At 43.3% G+C, this 17,673-nt stretch overlaps 1 protein-coding gene across 3 annotated transcripts; it reads left to right on the top strand.

Annotated features, from left to right (window-relative positions):
* Nucleotides 1-117: 117 nt before the first annotated feature.
* Nucleotides 118-14,282, top strand: LOC147213618 (adhesion G protein-coupled receptor F4-like). Of its 3 annotated transcripts, none has more exons than XM_086143164.1 (19): nt 118-213; nt 899-1,000; nt 1,184-1,339; nt 1,439-1,606; nt 1,905-2,006; nt 3,436-3,621; nt 4,533-4,645; nt 4,753-4,814; nt 5,861-5,982; nt 6,078-6,287; nt 7,354-7,542; nt 8,055-8,186; nt 8,285-8,466; nt 9,205-9,369; nt 9,467-10,843; nt 11,688-11,729; nt 12,016-12,063; nt 12,186-12,249; nt 12,538-14,282. In XM_086143164.1, exons 1-19 carry the CDS (start codon nt 129-131, stop codon nt 12,594-12,596), a joined length of 3,564 nt encoding a protein of 1,187 aa, XP_085999290.1. In that variant the 5' UTR covers nt 118-128; the 3' UTR covers nt 12,597-14,282. The 3 variants fall into 3 exon arrangements, with proteins under 3 accessions (XP_085999290.1, XP_085999291.1, XP_085999293.1); XM_086143165.1 differs by having other exon boundaries at nt 1,283-1,339; XM_086143167.1 differs by lacking the exons at nt 118-213; nt 899-1,000; nt 1,184-1,339; nt 1,439-1,606; nt 1,905-2,006 and adding an exon at nt 3,017-3,164.
* The last annotated feature ends 3,391 nt before the right edge of the window (nt 14,283-17,673 follow it).

Below are 17,673 nucleotides of genomic sequence, written 5' to 3' on the forward strand. Positions count from 1 at the left end.
ACAATTTGATGCCTTAATGGGAGCTCCTCTTTTTCTCCCAGCATCCAGTGTCAATCAGTATTGTTGTTGTTTCAATCAATATTATTTTGAACCTTTATATTTCATGTACAGTAACAACCCCAACATCCATGCCTCCAACCTTTGTGTCACATACAACACTCGAGACGAAAAGTACAACTACTATGGAAACAACCACAGCACCTCCTCCCAAAGGTAGGACAGAAATGTCAAAGGTGAAAAAGAAAATAAAGTGAAAGAGATTAAGAATATCGTCTCTATTTTAAAGCAATTTTCTCAGAATATTTTTATCAGAATAGAAATTCTTACAAACGACAAAAAAAACTGAACCCTAAGTCAAGGCAAGTGGTAGGGTTGAGAAACTAGCCCTAAAGCGATGTTATCTGAGGTACCAGGGGAGTTGTGATGCCCTTCAGAAGATGGATTGAACTCTGGGGAATGAGTTGGGCAAGGTGTCAGCGATGACTCCAGATGTGGAGAACTCTTATCGGGATGGTTAGAGGGCAAGTCAGATTTTATCTTTATGGCACTGTATCATGACAGAGCTGTCTCATGACACTTTTTATGTAGAGCAGGTCCGGACCACTCTTTTTAAGATGATCTACAGAAACTCAGAATTCCACAAGGAGTGAGCACTTGGAGGCAGCGGATGAGCACAATAGTAGAGGCCTTCTGTTTCGACTAGTTGGTTTAGAAAGACAGTGCGAGAGATAAAGACACAGATAGGAAGCAAGAGTGAGAGGGACACAGATGGGTTGTGAGGGTTTGGTCACGTTGGATCCATGATTGTTAGATCAGTGTCAATGATGGACTCCAACCCCAAAATATTAAACAAACGTTTGATGATACCCTAGTGTTTTTTCTACATCATCATTTATAGAAACAAGCACAGCATCCACTCCAGCAACCCTTGTGTCACAAGCAACACTCCAGACAGAACCTCCAATGACACCAAAACCAACAGCACCACCAACTCCAACAGGTAGGACATGGGGGTGACCGAAAGGTCTGTGGTAAAATGAAATAGAAAGCCTCTAGAAAGCTGTGAGAGCCTATACCAGCTGTTATCGAGCAGGAGGCCAAGTTCACCCTGGACCGCTCGCCACCTGGTCGGTGACTATAATTCAGATATTTGTCAGTGATGGACTCTTGTATTCTTTCACAGAAGAGCCGATAATTGAATTTGCCGTTGACCTGCGTTTTTCCACCAATGATGTGCCACAAGATATTATTGCTATGATCAGGAGTGTTTTGTCCACATTAGACTTTCCACTACCATTACTTGGACCTTCAACAGTGGAAAGCATTGAGCCCACCACAGGTAAGAGTTATTTCCTTGATCCTACCCAGTATAGTCATCACTATTTCAGTGTTGTTCAGCACATTTACCTTACAATGTTTTCCATGTATTTCTTTTGAGTGTGTTCTCCGACTGCGGCTGGAGAACATATGTGTGAGTGTGAGGACAGGTTCGAATGGCCGCCTGAAAAATGCAACATCTACGGTGAATGTAGCGACAACGACTCAGAAACCTGCACCTGCATCAAGGGGATTCCTGCTAATGGACAGTTCTGTGAAATCATACCAAGTAAGTGTGAAACTCTTGAGTCAAAGTTTCTTCCCAGCACTATGTGCTCTTTGGTCCTTTTTCAGTGGATGTGAAACATGTGCTGTCTATTGGTTTTGTGAACTTGCCTTATTCTAAGGGCATACAAGAGCTGTACATTGAAACAGTTCACATAATCATTGCTGCTGTGGACGTTGTCCAATGTATAACAATTTGATGCCTTAATGGGAGCTCTTCTTTTTCTCCCAGCATCCAGTGTCAATCAGTATTGTTGTTGTTTCAATCAATATTATTTTGAACCTTTATATTTCATGGACAGTAACAACCCCAACATCCATGCCTTCAACCTCTGTGTCACATACAACACCCAAGACGAAAAGTACAACTATTATGAAAACAACCACAACATCTCCTCCCAAAGGTAGGACAGAAATGTCAAAGGTGAAAAAGAAAATAAAGTGAAAGAGATTAAGAATATCGTCTCTATTTTAAAACAATTTTCTCAAAATAATTTTTAATTTAGATCCGTGATTGTTAGATCAGTGTCAATGATGGACTCTAGCCCTAACAAAATTATTTCCTGTTACCTATTACCATTCACTTGCTCATCACTCACTGTGGGCCTCTTAGAGTCTCCACTGAACTTCCTGCATTGTGGGAGGAAACTGAAGGTTTTTGTCAATGTTTTGATACATTCTAAAGCCCGAATGGAGTAACCTAGCCTTTCGTTTTATTGTTGTGTGTGATGTTGTTTGGGAGAGCCTTTCTCTACCCAGCTATTGAATTTATTCATTCTCTATTTACATGTTTGTGATCCTGGTTTGAGGAATGATTTAGTGAATATAATTCAGATTGGACTTTGAACTTAGAATCAAAGTTTCCTCCCAGCACCATCTGCCCCTTTGGCCTTTTTCAGTGAATGTCATGAAAGGTAGAATAATTTGGAGCAACAATCCAACTTTCTCCCTGATGACATCAGCTGTAGAAGTCCAGCCCAGAGGAACCTCCCCCAAACCACCCACAGCCTTTCTCAACTCCCCCTTGAGAACCATACAACACCCCCCCACTTTCAGCTTCCTCCTCTTTATCCTCTGCTCTACCTTTGTCCTCCTCATCCTTCTTGTCACCAGATTTATCCTACAAACCACCATCCTACGCTGTCTGGCCACACTCTCACCTCACATTGCTTTGCAGTCACTGATCCCCTTCAGATTATGTGGTCTATACAAGATTTAGTCTACCTGCGCGCTCCTCTGGACACTCTATGCACCTCCAGAACATTCCTCACAAACTCTACCTTCAAGTGAACTCCTGCTCCATTCTTCTTCCTGCCAGTACCATGATAGTACAACTTAAAACCTGCTCCTAAGCTTCTCGCCTTACTACCTTTCCACCTGATCTCCCGGAAACAAAGTATCTTCACCTTCTCTGCATCATGTCAACCAACTCTCTAGCTTGTCCTGTCATTGTCCCGATATTCACGGCCCCTCCTGTCAGTCTCACCTAGACTCTTGCCTTTCCTGCCCTCTCTCTCTCCTTCTGAGCATGCCATCCTCAACAACAAGACCTGCTCCAACAGGTAGGACATGAAGGTTACAGAAAGGTCTGTGATAAAATAAAAAAAAGAGGAGAGATAGATGAAAATAGAGAAAATATTTCAGCTCTGATTCAAAATAGTTTTTCAACCAATTTCAAACACAATAGAATAAAAAAACAAAAGTACAAAAACACAACACAATCTGAGCTCCTGTTTTGCCAAAAAGGGATTAGATTAAGATCCTGGAGAGGCTCATGGAATGTTGACTGAACAAAAAATAAAAAAACATTTTTTGATTGACTTTTTCAAAAAGCAACGACAAAGATCACACCGGCGACAAACTCCACGCCAGGGACAAAGATCACACCGGCGACAAACTCCACGCCAGGGACAAAGATCACACCGGCGACAAACTCCACGCCAGGGACAAAGCCCACACCGGCGACAAAGCCCACACCGGTGACCAACATCACGCTGCGGACAACCTTCCCGATCACAGGTCTCCAAACATGAGAACAAAATTTATTGTTGACAATCTTGCCAAAGACTGCGGTAAAGGGTGGCCAACTCAACTAGTATGAGGGGGTAAAAAACACAGCTCACCATCACAAAGTGCCGCACAGCAACTGCCTGCACCTCCACAGTAACGGCAACTTATATGCTTATCTATGGCTGGACAGAGTTAGCGAGCGTTGCCCCGCCACTGTTCCCGCAGTGGGATACCTGACAGTCTCTCTTTCTTTATCAGTCATTCACAGGTCTGGCATGAATTCAATCGTGGCAGCTCAAAGTAACTCCTCCACACGTCTGTCATTGAGAAAAGGGCAATGTTTAGATTTCACCTCTTCTGGTGTCCACATACAGAGTGGCAGACATTAGTTGACATGGCTTGAAGCTTTAAAATGTGTCCGTGAGGTCTGCCATATCAAAAAGAACAGCTTTCCATTTCCCCTCCGAAAAAAACAACTCTTCTCTATTGGATCGCAGCATCCTGTTCACTTTGTTTTTGTGCTTTGCTTTTCATTTCCCTGAATCTGCCATTGCAACTCGCCCAGTGGTCCTGGCCGGCAGCGAAGCCGATGCTCTGTCCCACGTTTCGAGTGTCTCACACCCTCAACTCAGAAAGCAGGGACAACCTCGCCAACCCTGGAAAGCCTGGACAGTTCAAAAAAAGTGATAACACTATTGCAATATTGCTGGGCATTTACTATGTGGCACATCTCTATTTTTTAAAATACAAATTTATGAACGGGAAAACATCAAAAGACAAGTAAAGATGAATATAGCAGTGACAGGCAAGATGCCTGCGTCTTGCGATCAACATGTTGGCCACACCTGCTGCAGAGGGTATTCCAAATCAAATTAATTTGCTTGTTTCTGGCTGGTCTTCTCTGTGGACGATTGTAACAGCTGTAACACCTGTATCTGCTCAAGAGAGGAACCTATCATTTTCAATGGACAGAGAGTTTGAGTCGTCTGACAACACTATCAGCAGTGAAGTTTACCAAGACTGTGACAATGCCGTAAGTATTCACGGACTATTCATGGATCACTGATTATTGTTTGAATTTTGTCACAAACCTATGACCAAAAGGATTCGACTAAAAAGCTAACCCTCTCTGTTTTTCAGATTCAAAAAATAAGTAAGGAACTCATCAGAAATCTCATCTCAGCAAAAATACTTCAGATCAGGTAATTTTCAGTCAAGCAGTTTTACTCATTACTTTGATTATAAAACCTCAGTCACATCATGTACTCCTGCAATCATCACTCCATGATGGTGGAGGTGTTTGTGCGTCCATGTGATCCTGAGAGGTCTGTTTTTAGGGGCATCAACCTCTGTTCGGGGCCTTCAAGACAAAAGGACCCTCGGAGAGAGCGAGTCAACTTTTAAGTGATTCTAGTTGGAGTTTTCCCCAACGAGCCAAAGGAGGGTAGCTCGTTGGGGAAAGGCATTCTCAGCAATGTGTAGTGCTTCGTGGGTCTGTTGTAGTGAGGAGCGTGCTGATTGTATAGAAAGCACCAGATAATTACTGCTGGAATGAGGCCATGGATGTGGACAGAGCCGTTGATCCCACAAGTTAGAAGGAAACAGCTGTTAAGGTGGCAATGGTTTTCAACAGGACGTGTGAAGGATGTGTTCTTATCAGAGGTATTCAGGACTCATTCACAGCGCCCCAGGCCCCAAGGCTGGTCCGAAACATACTGGAGGGATTATATACGTCTCGGCGGCCCGTGGACTACCTCAGCATCATCCTGGAAAAACAGGGGTGTATTCATGGAAAAAGAGACCGAGACCTCTATTGGGCTATTCAATCCTCGGCCTCTGCAGGCTATTCTGCAGTAAACACAGATACTCAAGTCAGACAGAGATGACACTTGGAATGCATGAAAGCAATAGACGGTTTTACAACAGTTCTTCATTTGTGGATTCTGTTTGTCTTGCTATCTTCTGCCTTTCAATTTATATTTATATTCATATTCATTTCCTTTTTTTCTGACATTATAACTGTTATGCTGCTGTGACAAAGGAATTTTATCTTACCTTACATTTAAATCACGGCGACAATTTTGTAAAGACCTGCTTTAGTAAAGACTGGCAGCTTATAGTGTTGATTATCACATGACGTCAACATGACAAAGATGAGGCACCTTTGGAAAATTCTTGAATGGATTACCTGTAATTTGAAATGTGATCGTTGATTTTGTGTTCTGAATTGAATTTTTTGCTTTTTCAGGAGTGGAAGCACTATTGTTGATTTCACCATCAGAGCACCTTCCTTTGACGAAAACGTGATTCAAAGATTACAAGCAGGAATTTATAATGATCTGGGAAAGAAATATAAGATGATATTTGCGAGTACGACGGCTTCACTTATGTTTTCAAAAGTGTTACATTTGTTTGGATCTGGATTATTGTGCTGAACACTGTGGGATGTTGTCTTTTCTTTCAAGGCTCCGAGCCCTTGAAGTTCACACCAGCGGAAGCATTTCCTGGGACTACTGTGACCGTAACGTGCGGCCCCCCCCCATTTTCCCAACTCATCGCTGCCGAGTGGAAGGCAGAGTGGACACGTGATGGGAATACGCTTGTAGAAAATGAAAGTGTTAGACCAGATCAAACGTCAGTCCTGACTGTGCCCAATTTCTCTTTTACTGAAAATAGTAAGCTTTGATTCATTTCAGAATTCATATGGTCTTGCCTTTCACCAAAATGACGAGATTTATATTGTATGTCCCGAGGTCCTGTTTTTGCTTTCCTCATCTTAAGTGACATTGTGGTCATGTGATTTTCTCGTTACAATCTCATTGGTTTAATTCTCGTCAAAATCTTGTTGTAGCAACTGGACTCGATTTTCTTCCCTCGATGACCTTTCAACTCTCATTCGAGAGGCTTCTGCGATTCGAATGGACAGTGGGCAGTTTCTTACAACTCTGACTTTCTATTCAGAAACTCCAAAAAGGCCATTCGAACCACAGAAGCCTCTTGAATGAGAGGTGAAAGGTCATCAAGGGAAGCGAATCAAGTCCGGCTGCTACGACACAAACGTGGTCTCACTCACGGGGGCTCGCTATGCAACGGAAGAGCTGTTGTGTAGAAACTGTCTCCAAGCGGGTTGCGTCGGTAATGGGTTTGTCATTCGGTGGGAGCAGAGGTACACCTTTTGGACACATATCCGGGTTCAGATTTGAAAAGGTATAGCCAAAACTGTCAGCATGTTCAACGGAGAGAAGCACAGGGGATCACGTGGACCGGGGCTCAGCTGGTCGTCACCGGGGTCCGGTTAGGTGTGAGATCTTTCCGTTAATCTTCTTGGGATGGATCCCAGTAAGGCCTTGTGTGTCGACGAGAGGTTGAGCCTGAGGCCCCCTCCTCTTGGAGGAGACGGTTTTTCCGTTTTGACAAAGACGGCGTCTTTGACTCCTCTCTCGAACAGTCTCTCTTCTCTGGCCAGAACGTCCTGTCCTGAAGTGGTGGTGAAATGTTTTCAAGGAAAGATAGTAGCGTCCACTTGTTACAAGAAGATTTTGAGCAGAATTGACCACGACCTTGATGACTGATAACTTCCACAGACAGCGGCTTAACCGTTCTCTATTTGATGCAGTCTTATTTGATCAATTGGGTTCATCCCTTTTAGAATGTCTCCGAAAGCATTTTACCATTTCGGTTTTCTTTTTAGGGTGTGTTCACATTGAGTTCATCCGAATTCTTGATCATGTTTAATTTCAGGAGAATATGAATGCCGGCTGAAATCTGGCATCGGAACTTTCCGTCAGATTGGAACGTTCCGTGTCAAGGAGAGGCCTGTGATCAGAGTAACTCCAATCCAACAAAGTCTGAGCTGTGTGACTGACAGCCAAGTGACGTTACGGTGTGAGGTTCAAAATCCTTATAAAGTTCAATTTGAAAATCATCCCGGTAGGTACACCTGAGACGCAAGATGTTGCACATCGATGCGAGGTCTGCTTTTGAATTGCAATTTTTATAAGTCGCTTTGGATAAAAGCATCTGCTAAATGACTGGAATGTGATGTAAAATAATGTAATGTAATGCTTCCTTTTCGTTTCACCGGTGTCACTTTGATTTCATACTCAACACTCAGAATAGACAGAAAGCATCTTTTCTCTGTGCTATTTTCTGCCGTTACGGCTCAACATTTTGGATGTAGGAATGAATGACAAATAAATTTATATATAAATTCATAAACTCACGGATGAGGGAATAGATGGGGGGAAAAAATCGTAAAAAAACATAAAACTGGTTTGTCAACTTCTCAGGTGACCCCACGCGTAAATATGAGCCCGATTCTAACACATTTATTCGAGGTCACGTCCTAATATAATTTCAAATGTACCTTTGATACTGTTCCTCAAAATTGGTTTTCTCTATCGACAAGGTGATGCTTTTTTTTTCTTTCTCTGCGTTTTTAGAGGTAGCAGCTCAAGTCACTCAAGAGTTTTCATTTCCCTCCGTGTGCACAAACCTGACCAAAACATTTACCTGTCGAGTTACAAACCACACAGAGATTGAGAAAACTATCTTGATTACTCTATCCAGCGAGGGTGAGTTTTTGTCTGGATTTTGCAAAGCATTTCACACATCAGCGTTGAGCTTTTCCATCTTGCATCTTGGTTAAGTTCCATATGTGTCATATCTCCAGAATACACATGTTTTGATGATCTCGAGTTTGGCAACGGAATTCTGAACAGCGTGGCTAAAGTATCTTGCGAGAGGGGAGCGGTGGGAGAGAAGACAGCGGTTTGTAAAGCAAATGGCAGATGGGAGGATCGAACAGACAGCTGCATCCTCCAGCAGATTCAGAACCTGCTGAATCAGTCTGCGGTGAGCACGGTCAAAGCGTCTATCTTCATGACAGATATACAACATCAAGTGCTTCAAACTTTGGCCGTGCAAACGTGGCAAACTCCTGTCCCACAAAGACTTCATTTCATGTCAGTGTCTCTTGAAATCCAAAATGATATTTCTGGAATCTGCTCCCGTAACACCTGCAAATGTAAAAGAAATAAGAACATTCGAAAATAATTCTCTATCACTCAAAGGCGATTAGCGTGCCTTTGTCATGAGCTTTTCTTTTTCCTCTGGAGAAAATATTGTTTTGTATGTTCGGTGACTTTTCTCAACCGAGAGAAACGACTCTCTTATGAACAAAGCTGAAGCGAAGGTTACAATAAAATTCAAATTCCAGGAGGACGCGAGCGAGTTGTTCGCCTTCGGTAATTCCGAGTCCCCAAAGCATTCTTGTGTATTCAGACAAATTCGGTAGCACACGTGGCAATAAATCAGTCACTGAAATCATGACAGGAGTAGCTGTTGTTTACGAAATAGTCACCTCTGCATTGCGGGGTGTCCGCCCGAAGCTGACCGGGCTGCGGAGGCTGCACGATCTATCGGTGTCCGAAGATTTCGAAAAAGAAATTTGACCGGATTCAAGTCAGCTATTTGGTTGAATAATGCCGAGACTTTTTACCGTCATCGCCTTTTTATAATCGTCGTATCGGATCGTCGGTATATCATTTCATTTACCCAACAACATTTGTTTTTCTCTTTTAAATCTGACAGTCTCTGAATGCAGCCAATTTGCCGCTGTTCTTGGAGACACTGAGCGATGTCACTGTCAATTTCACTGACGAAGTGACTCAATCTGAAAACAACATTGTTGCCATTGTCAGGATCCTTCTCAGTGCAACACAAGTAGATGCCAGTATAAGAAATACTTCAATGAGGGTAGGAAGCTTGCCAAGATCCGCAGCACTGTCACAACATACATGCCAGCACATATTACACTTTGTAATTGAATCTTTCTCTTTACTTGATCATTCAGCATATCCTCTTGACTGCCGGTGTGCTGACGTTGGACGACACAAAGCCATTATGGGACAGTCTGAACCGCCAAAGCACCGGAAACCTCAGAAATAGAATGGCTATGCCGGTTAACGACAGCGTCAGCTCCTTGCTTTTGTTCACCATTGAGGATTTCACCCAAAATCTGCAAGACGGGTCCTTTGACATCAGCACTCCAAGTATTCTCCTGAACCGAACTGCATTTAACAACACTTTCAATGCGGAAATCAATTCGACGGTGGAAGTAGACATACTTCAGGCTGCGGGTGGAGAACAGACCGTCACAGTGATAACCTTTAACTCCATGGACAACGTCCTTCCTCCACGAGACGAAGAGAATTCACCATTTGCCGTCATCAACGGAAGAGTCGTCCTTGTACAGGCTACCGGTGAAGTCAATAACGTGTCCTTCACCTTTGACATCATAAACGACACTCTGGGGAACCCCCAGTGCGTCTTCTGGAACTTCAGCCTCTTTGATAATTTGGGTGGATGGGACGGCGAGGGCTGCGAGCTGGTGTCCGATACCGATGAAACTGTCACCTGCAATTGCAACCATCTGACCTCATTCTCCATCCTGATGTCTCCCTTTGCTCCCGACGACCTTTTCTTGAGTATAATCAGCATCATCGGGGTCGCCATCTCGATGGCCTCCTTGGTAATATGCCTTGTTATCGAAGGACTCATTTGGAGAAAAATTCGAAGGAACAACACGTCATACTTGCGCCACGTTTCCATCGTCAACATCGCGGTGTCGCTCCTCATCGCAAATATTTGGTTTATCATCGGGGCTTCGATTTCTGATCCGGGCAAATCAAACGAATCGGCATGTACGGCCGCGACCTTTTTCATCCATTTCTTCTACTTAGCCTTGTTCTTCTGGATGTTTGCCTCCGCCCTGCTTCTGCTGTACAGAACTGTGAGCGTCTTTGATGGAGGGCTGGGAAAGATATCCATGCTGATCATTGGATTCTGTCTCGGCTATGGAGGACCAATAATTATCGCCACTGTAACTATAGCTGTGACTGCACCCAGTGACACTTACACCAGATCATCTGGGGTTTGCTGGCTCAATTGGTTTGAGTCCAAAGCCCTCCTGGCGTTTGTGATCCCTGCGTTGATGATAGTGGTGATAAACCTTGCGATCCTGATCGTGGTACTTTACAAGATGTTGAGCAGGAGGTTCGGGGGGGACGCCGCACAAGCCGGTGAGAAGAATGCTCTGCTGGTCATAGCCAGGAGTCTGGCCGTCCTCACACCATTTTTTGGATTAACATGGGGTCTTGGAGTCGGCACCATGGTGGATCCGAGGAACAGAGGGATTCACATTTCGTTCGCCTTCTTCAATTCCCTGCAGGTATGAATAGCCCGGCTAAACATGCTGCTCTCCGTCATACCGGAATTTTGCCGGTCTTTTGGGGAGATTTTCAAGGAGAAAATACTTTCTTTTCAACCCTTTTCATGAGACTCTTTTCTGACGTGTTCAAAGACATTTTAAAAGCTATTGATAATTGCAAAGATGTAGCTGACATATTCAACACTGTTACTTAAATCCCCTTGGAGCTAAATTCTGAAATTCAATCTGACACACGCCCTTTATTTTCATGTCCTCCTTCCAGGGCCCTATCAGACACATCTTTTTCTTCTTCTTTTTCTTCTTCTTTGTCTTCTTCTCCTTTCAGCTTTTCCCTTCAGGGGTCTCCACCACCTCTCCTCCTCCTGCCTGCCTGGCATCACTGACAGCAGACAGGAAGTGGAGAGCAAAGATCTCCTTCTTCTCCTTTGGTCTTTTCCCTTCAGGGTCGCCACAGCGAATCCACCTTCTCCATCTCACCCTATTCTCTGGATGCTCCTCTGTCACACCAACTACCTTCATATCCTCTCTCACGACGTCCATCAATCTTCTCGTTGGTCTTCCTCTGGACCTCCAATTCTAGCATCCGTCTACCAATAGACTCACCCTCCCTCCTCTGTCCATGACCCAACCACATGCATTATTATTATCATTATTAATAATAATGCTGTGGTTGGTAGTGATCTCGGTCCTGCCATTTTTACCCTTAGACACCGAGTAGCTCACACGGAGTAAGACGGGACATCCAGTCTGGCTAATTAAGGGCTTCACATGAGCATAATTATGTTTACATTTCAAAATGTGACATTTCATCTGCACAATGAAGCTCCTCTCTGTGTCTCTGTAGGGTTTCTTCATTTTAGTTTTCGGGACTCTGTTGGACCGAAAGGTATGTTTGCCTTACTTTACAACATTGATCAGTAGAAAATGCACCAGAATGGAGGGATTTCTGAGGAGTTCACCTTTTTGTGTCCCACAGTTAACATCTGGAAAGTTAAATATGTTCTGTCGTGCAGTTGTAGCAACATTACTAGTAATAGTTTCCACTTCAGCTTTTCATCTGCTGCAAATAAAAACATTAAAAACATGCATTGTATTTTATTTATTTGTGTCTGTGCGATAGTAGAAATGCCAACTGCGGTAAAGATGGATAACTTGAAAAATCACTCTTGCAGGTGCGATCAGAAATTGCGAACATAGTCCAAAGTTCAAAAGGATCGCGGGTAAGAATTTACGAATATATACACTGACCATCATTATCATCAAAATACTGCGTTAGTTTGACTCTTACAGGCTTTTTTAAACGTCGTGGATCATTTGCTTCATTGATATTCTGGGTTCTTAGACAAGCGATGGACACACATCTTCAACTGGACTGGGGTTCTTACGCAACTGGAGAAGAGGAAGAGGTAAGGCAGCATCCAGACAAACAAAATAACCCCCATCTGCTGACAAAATAAGGAAAAAGATGATTTTTTTTTGGAAGAAAAATAAAAAAAGCAAAAAATACACACACACATACACGCAAACACACGTGCATGTATAAGGTTAGGTTAAGTCTAGAGAGGGTCCTCCACAGGGTCACCCTTCACATGTTCTTGCAGATTCCTGTAACTTGACATGCACTAACGTTTATTATTTAATGAGATCTATTTTGGTTTGAGATTGAATATTTATCCTTTTATTCTATTTTTCAGATGGTTACAATGTGACGTCAAACACCTCTGGGAACCATCAGTCCTTCAGCAACACCTGACCATCTGACACACACACACGCACACACACACACACACACACACACACACACACACACACACACACACACACACACACACACACACACACACACACACACAGCCCTTGCTGCTATAGGTTTGACACCTTTGAAGAAGGAAAACGAGCTGAACTAGGAAACATCCAGGCAGTGACAGGCCTTTTCCGGGTGTCTTTAAGACGCAGGTTTAATAGCCGTCACCTGTTCAAAGTGCGAGACCTTCTTTTGGAATGCAGTATTTCAGATGAACAGAATGAATCTCAGAAAGTTCAGAGGTCATGGTGATGATCTGTTGAAAAAAAAACCAGCATGTGTATAGTTATGGTATATGTATTTTAAGGCTTTTTTTTAATTTGTCATCACTGCTGTCTTTTAATTAAGTGTGGATATGTGAATCTGAGAATACTTAAACTGACACGTTGATTTCCATTTGAGTCCTTTATCATCAACAAAGCCGATGCAAAATCCCACTTAGCCTTGTTGACTTTGCAAATCACATTACTGTAATTTCCAGACGATAAGCCGCGACTTTTTTCACGTAAACAACGATGTGGCTAATATATGTACTTTTTTTGGTGGGGACGCTAACGAGCTTCTCGCCGCTAAAATAATTATCCTCGTCACATCGGACCGATGAAATGACCGGGAAATTCTGAGTCCGTTCAACTCCGACACCGAAGAAGACAACTTTGACGATTTTAGTGCGCAGGAGGAAGCCCGAGATAGCGATCGGCTCGCCGTTGCAGCTTAAATTGAGGTGCGCTCAATAGTCTGGAAATTACGGTACTTAGATTCTTCGTTTTTTTCATTCAGTCAAACATCGTCACAAAGACAGACTGAATTTTTCATTCAGTCAAATATAATGTCCGGGGGGGGGGTGCTGTAGCAGAATCTGAACCAACTTGTGCCTTAGAAATTCTTCTCAATTCTCAAACTGTGATCCAGAACTGTTTCACTTGATTTCTTGACTCCTTGACTTCAAATGGATGAATAACTTACTGGAGTCCTGGAGCTTGCAGTGTTTTTTTAGTTCATCATCTGTTTTGTATCCGTGCACTGATGAGACCTCATCTTGTTAATGGGAACAAAGTTGCGCGGCGCAGGAGGTCGAGCCATCGCCTTTGGAAGCCGACATTCCCGGTTGGATTCCCGGCTCCTCCTCTTGTGTCCAAGTGTTGCCTGGCAACACCCCGAGCCCTCACTGCTACCCTGCAGCCTGATGCTCAGGGTTCATCCGGGATGGCTTGATTGCAGGGAACCAATCTCCCCACGAGGGATTAATATATTATTATAATCATAAATAAGGTCATGGTGAATCAGAAATTGATTTCTATAAGGACGTCCATCATGTTTTACCCGTTTGTGAAAATACTCCTGTACCTTAGATCTGTTGTCAAACTCAAATTGGTAAGACAGTTGATCGGAGAAGATTCAAAGACGTGCAAACCTGCCATGGTGAAAGAACTTCGAATCGGCTGCATGTGAATGGCATATTTTTCAGGTGGGAAAGGCGAAACAGAAATGAACTCAGGGGTTGTACAAATAATTGCACAAAAAACAGAAGACAAAAAATCACGATTGTACATATGAGATAATCAAGGGAGTGAAAGCATCTCAAGAATGTTCTTACATTGATTACTTTTGAATAAAGTGCTTTGTTTACACACAGTTATGGATTTTTCTTGAAACCTTTTTCTATGTATTGTGTAGAAACGGGTCAAATTATATGTTTGTGTAGAGCGACGTGTCAAGGGCTTGTGTGTGATAGTCCAGGGTTTTGTTTTATAAGTTTCAAATGTTGGACTTCTTAAATGACCTTTTCAGATGTTCACGTGTCTCTGGATCGTTTTTTGAATGTGACCTCTGCAGGGACAGGCGCGTCCCGCCACATTTTGGCTTGACTTTATTGAGATCCGTGGAAATTTAAAGATTTCGAGCAAACGCTTTGATACCGAGTGTCGCTTTTCTCCAAAACTCGATCATGTCTAAAGCTGACGCCAGGTTTTAGATTTACAAGGTTCCAGGAAGCCAAAATAGCAAAGAGAAATTAAAAAAGCCCACCAAAGGAGCACTGGTCTCTGAGAGGGTTTGAGGAAAAGTAGCAGCAGAGAGCCCAGCCAGTCTCAGTTGGACTTTGTATGGATGCTCTTTGTTTTTCGGTTCTCTTTCGTTGGGGAATTTGGCGTCACATTGTATCCCGATCGTCCGTCTCAGTGCCGTTTCCTGTCTCTCCTGTCTCCTACTGTTTGACAGAAGTTCCGTTTCCTGATTCTCTTGGGTTTGATTTTCTTTCTTGTCTTTGGAATGTATAAACCGTGTAGAAATATGGCGGTATTTTCTGTTTTCAGAGAAAATCTTGGAGAGATAAGCGGCGGTCAATTTCCTTGTGATGTATCTTTGATATATCCTCCTCGAAGGAGGCGTCTCAATGTGTTGCGTTTCAGCCTTGATCTGCACTTGGACCTCCTGGATGTGCAGGTGACTGCGAGAGCAAAGTCTGTCTCGATCGTCCGTCTCATGCCATCAAGTCTGTACTTTTGCAACACTGTTAGGAACTGTTAGGACTTTTATGGCACATATCTGGATTATACAATGTTGAATGATGACTGCAGGTGTCAGACAACTTGAACTTGTGTCTTTAGCTGCTCTGTGACCTCCTGCGGGATTTGGTAGACAAACCTATGGAAAGTATGGAGGCTCTTTGAGTGTGAAGACCAATCTGTTTTGCAGCAAGACATGCTAATAATGCAAATGGAGCTTCTCTCTCACACACACACACACACGAACACAGCAATTCAGTGTTCTTCAAGTAGTTCTCAGTGTTTTAGCTGTCGCTCCCATCAGTTGACAGAAGGTCAGGACTCAACTTCATCCACACCAGGAAGATCAGGGAGGTAAGCTTTATTTTTTTCTCACCTCTTAATGGTTATATTTAAAAAAATGTTAGGTTCTGTAAACAATGTATGAAACAACTCTGAATGACTTTAGAATCGTATTTCCCTTTGATTGAGACAAACTGTTTCATTTTTGCCATTTGTTTTTTCCTGCGTTTTTTCTGGTTTGCTTCATTTTTCTGTCCCGACCTGATTTTATGGTCTTTATTTTAATTTTTTATTTTCCGATTCTTAAGAACACTTTTTGCCACATGTAGGGGATATTGTACTATTAAGCTATTTATTGTTAGTTTCCACCGTGCAATGTATATATATGTATATATCTGTACCGTATGTGCTTTTTCCCTTTCCAGCAGGGGAACCATGGCTTCCTCCATGTTCATGTTTCTCACTGGGTTCTTATATTTCTACTATCAGGTAACTACTGGTCTACTGGCCTCTATTTTTTATACATCAGTAATGTAGTTGAACCTCTCTTCAGATAAATTAGCAAAAGATGTATATTCTGGAATTCAAACCATTTTGGGGTGTCCGTCGTGTTGGGTCTTTACTTCCATCCGAGTGATCTTGACTTTGGTCCTAGAATACATATTGTCAGAATCAAAACGATCACTTTGAAGGCGAATGCCGGCTGTGGTTTCTGGCTCTGCTCACTTTCCACATGGACCGATTAAGAATAACCTTTCTGTTGGCATTGAAGTGAATGCACCGCAGGAGGTTCAGCAGTGTGTTCTTCTCTCACTTGGCAGGTCGACGCAGCGGGTGAGTCACTCGCCTCCAAAACAGTGACATAAACCCTTCATTTGTGACTATCAGCCAAGAAATAGCAGCTGACGCATGACCTAGAGCCACCGTGCAACTAATTGAAATTTTGGTTGAATGTTATGTTGAGGATCATCTTGTGCAATAACTGCTGGAACTAAGCCTCGGTTTCCAGAAGCTGCTTGTTTTCAAAATGAGAAACAACCTAAAATTAAGAAAATGTAATATTTAGATATAAAATGGTCAAGAAAGAGCTCTGAATTTAGCTGAAGAGATGTTTGGAAAAATCAAAAAGCAATTCATTCCCATAAAACGAAAATGTTGCAGAGGACGTCTACTTAGCTGAGCTGATGGTTGAAACGAACCTGACAGTGGAGACAGAATCCATCCTGTCTCTGCTGAGCGCATCGCCTGGCCTCCAAGTGACGGATGCTGAGGGAAAGTCTCACACAGTCACCTTGACAGACGTCCGGCCGGCCACGGGTACGACCCCTTTCCAAAGTCTTTACGTGTCAGCGTGAAAGGGTCTTGTTCCTCTCGATCACGACATGGCCGCGGGCAGCTCCTAGCATCCACACCTCCTATTTCAGAATGCATGATAGTCGGCGAAGCGTTCTCTTGCAACTGTTCCGAGGGCTTCGTTTGGAACCACCAAACGTGCGACGCCTTGCAGTGTTGTCGGGAAACAGCGTGCACAAAGGAGCCGGCGAGCGTCACGCCACGCTGCATCCCCAGGGTCCATGGTAAGCACGCTCGGGAGGGAACGAATAGCTCCTGCGTCACGTTCACGTTTAGCTGATACTCTTTTGCACGGAATCATGGGAAACTGACCGTCATAGCACGTGCGCGCACAAACGCACACGTAGTTTCGCTTGCAGTTTGACATGAAATTGTGCATGCAATTTAGATTGAAAGAGAAGGAACAACATGTTCGGAGGACAGTGAAATGGTAATTCGACGATTGTTTCAACAGTTCTAATCAATGGATCCCTTTCGCTTCCTGAAGCCACGTGGGATTCAGTCAAAACTGCAAAGGTACTGGACAGGTCCTCTCAATCTTTGAGCGGAAAAAAAGAAAAAGACATATTTGTGCGTGTACGCAATCACAATTTAATGAGACCCTCTGTGTATTTGACAGCTTGAAACTGCCTTCCAGAGGCTGAATGGCCTGAAGCTCTTCACCGTCACGGGTCGCAGGTTTGCAACGTAAGTAAGCGATTCAGATGCCAGGAGGAACCACCAAAGCTTTATTGATCCAGACTTCCCGATGCTGCTTTTTCAACCGAAAGGAGACGGTGGTGGAGACATTTTCATTTTCTTGTATGGTCTTGTTCAAGCAAACGCTGCATTTGTTTCATCAAATTGATAAGAGAAAACAAACGCGAGTGAAAGAAAAACCCTTT

This window comes from Fistularia commersonii, chromosome 36, assembly GCF_037954325.1.
Source record: "Fistularia commersonii isolate RoL2024-O1a breed Wild chromosome 36, RoL_Fcom_v1.0, whole genome shotgun sequence".
Lineage (NCBI taxonomy): Eukaryota > Metazoa > Chordata > Actinopteri > Syngnathiformes > Fistulariidae > Fistularia > Fistularia commersonii.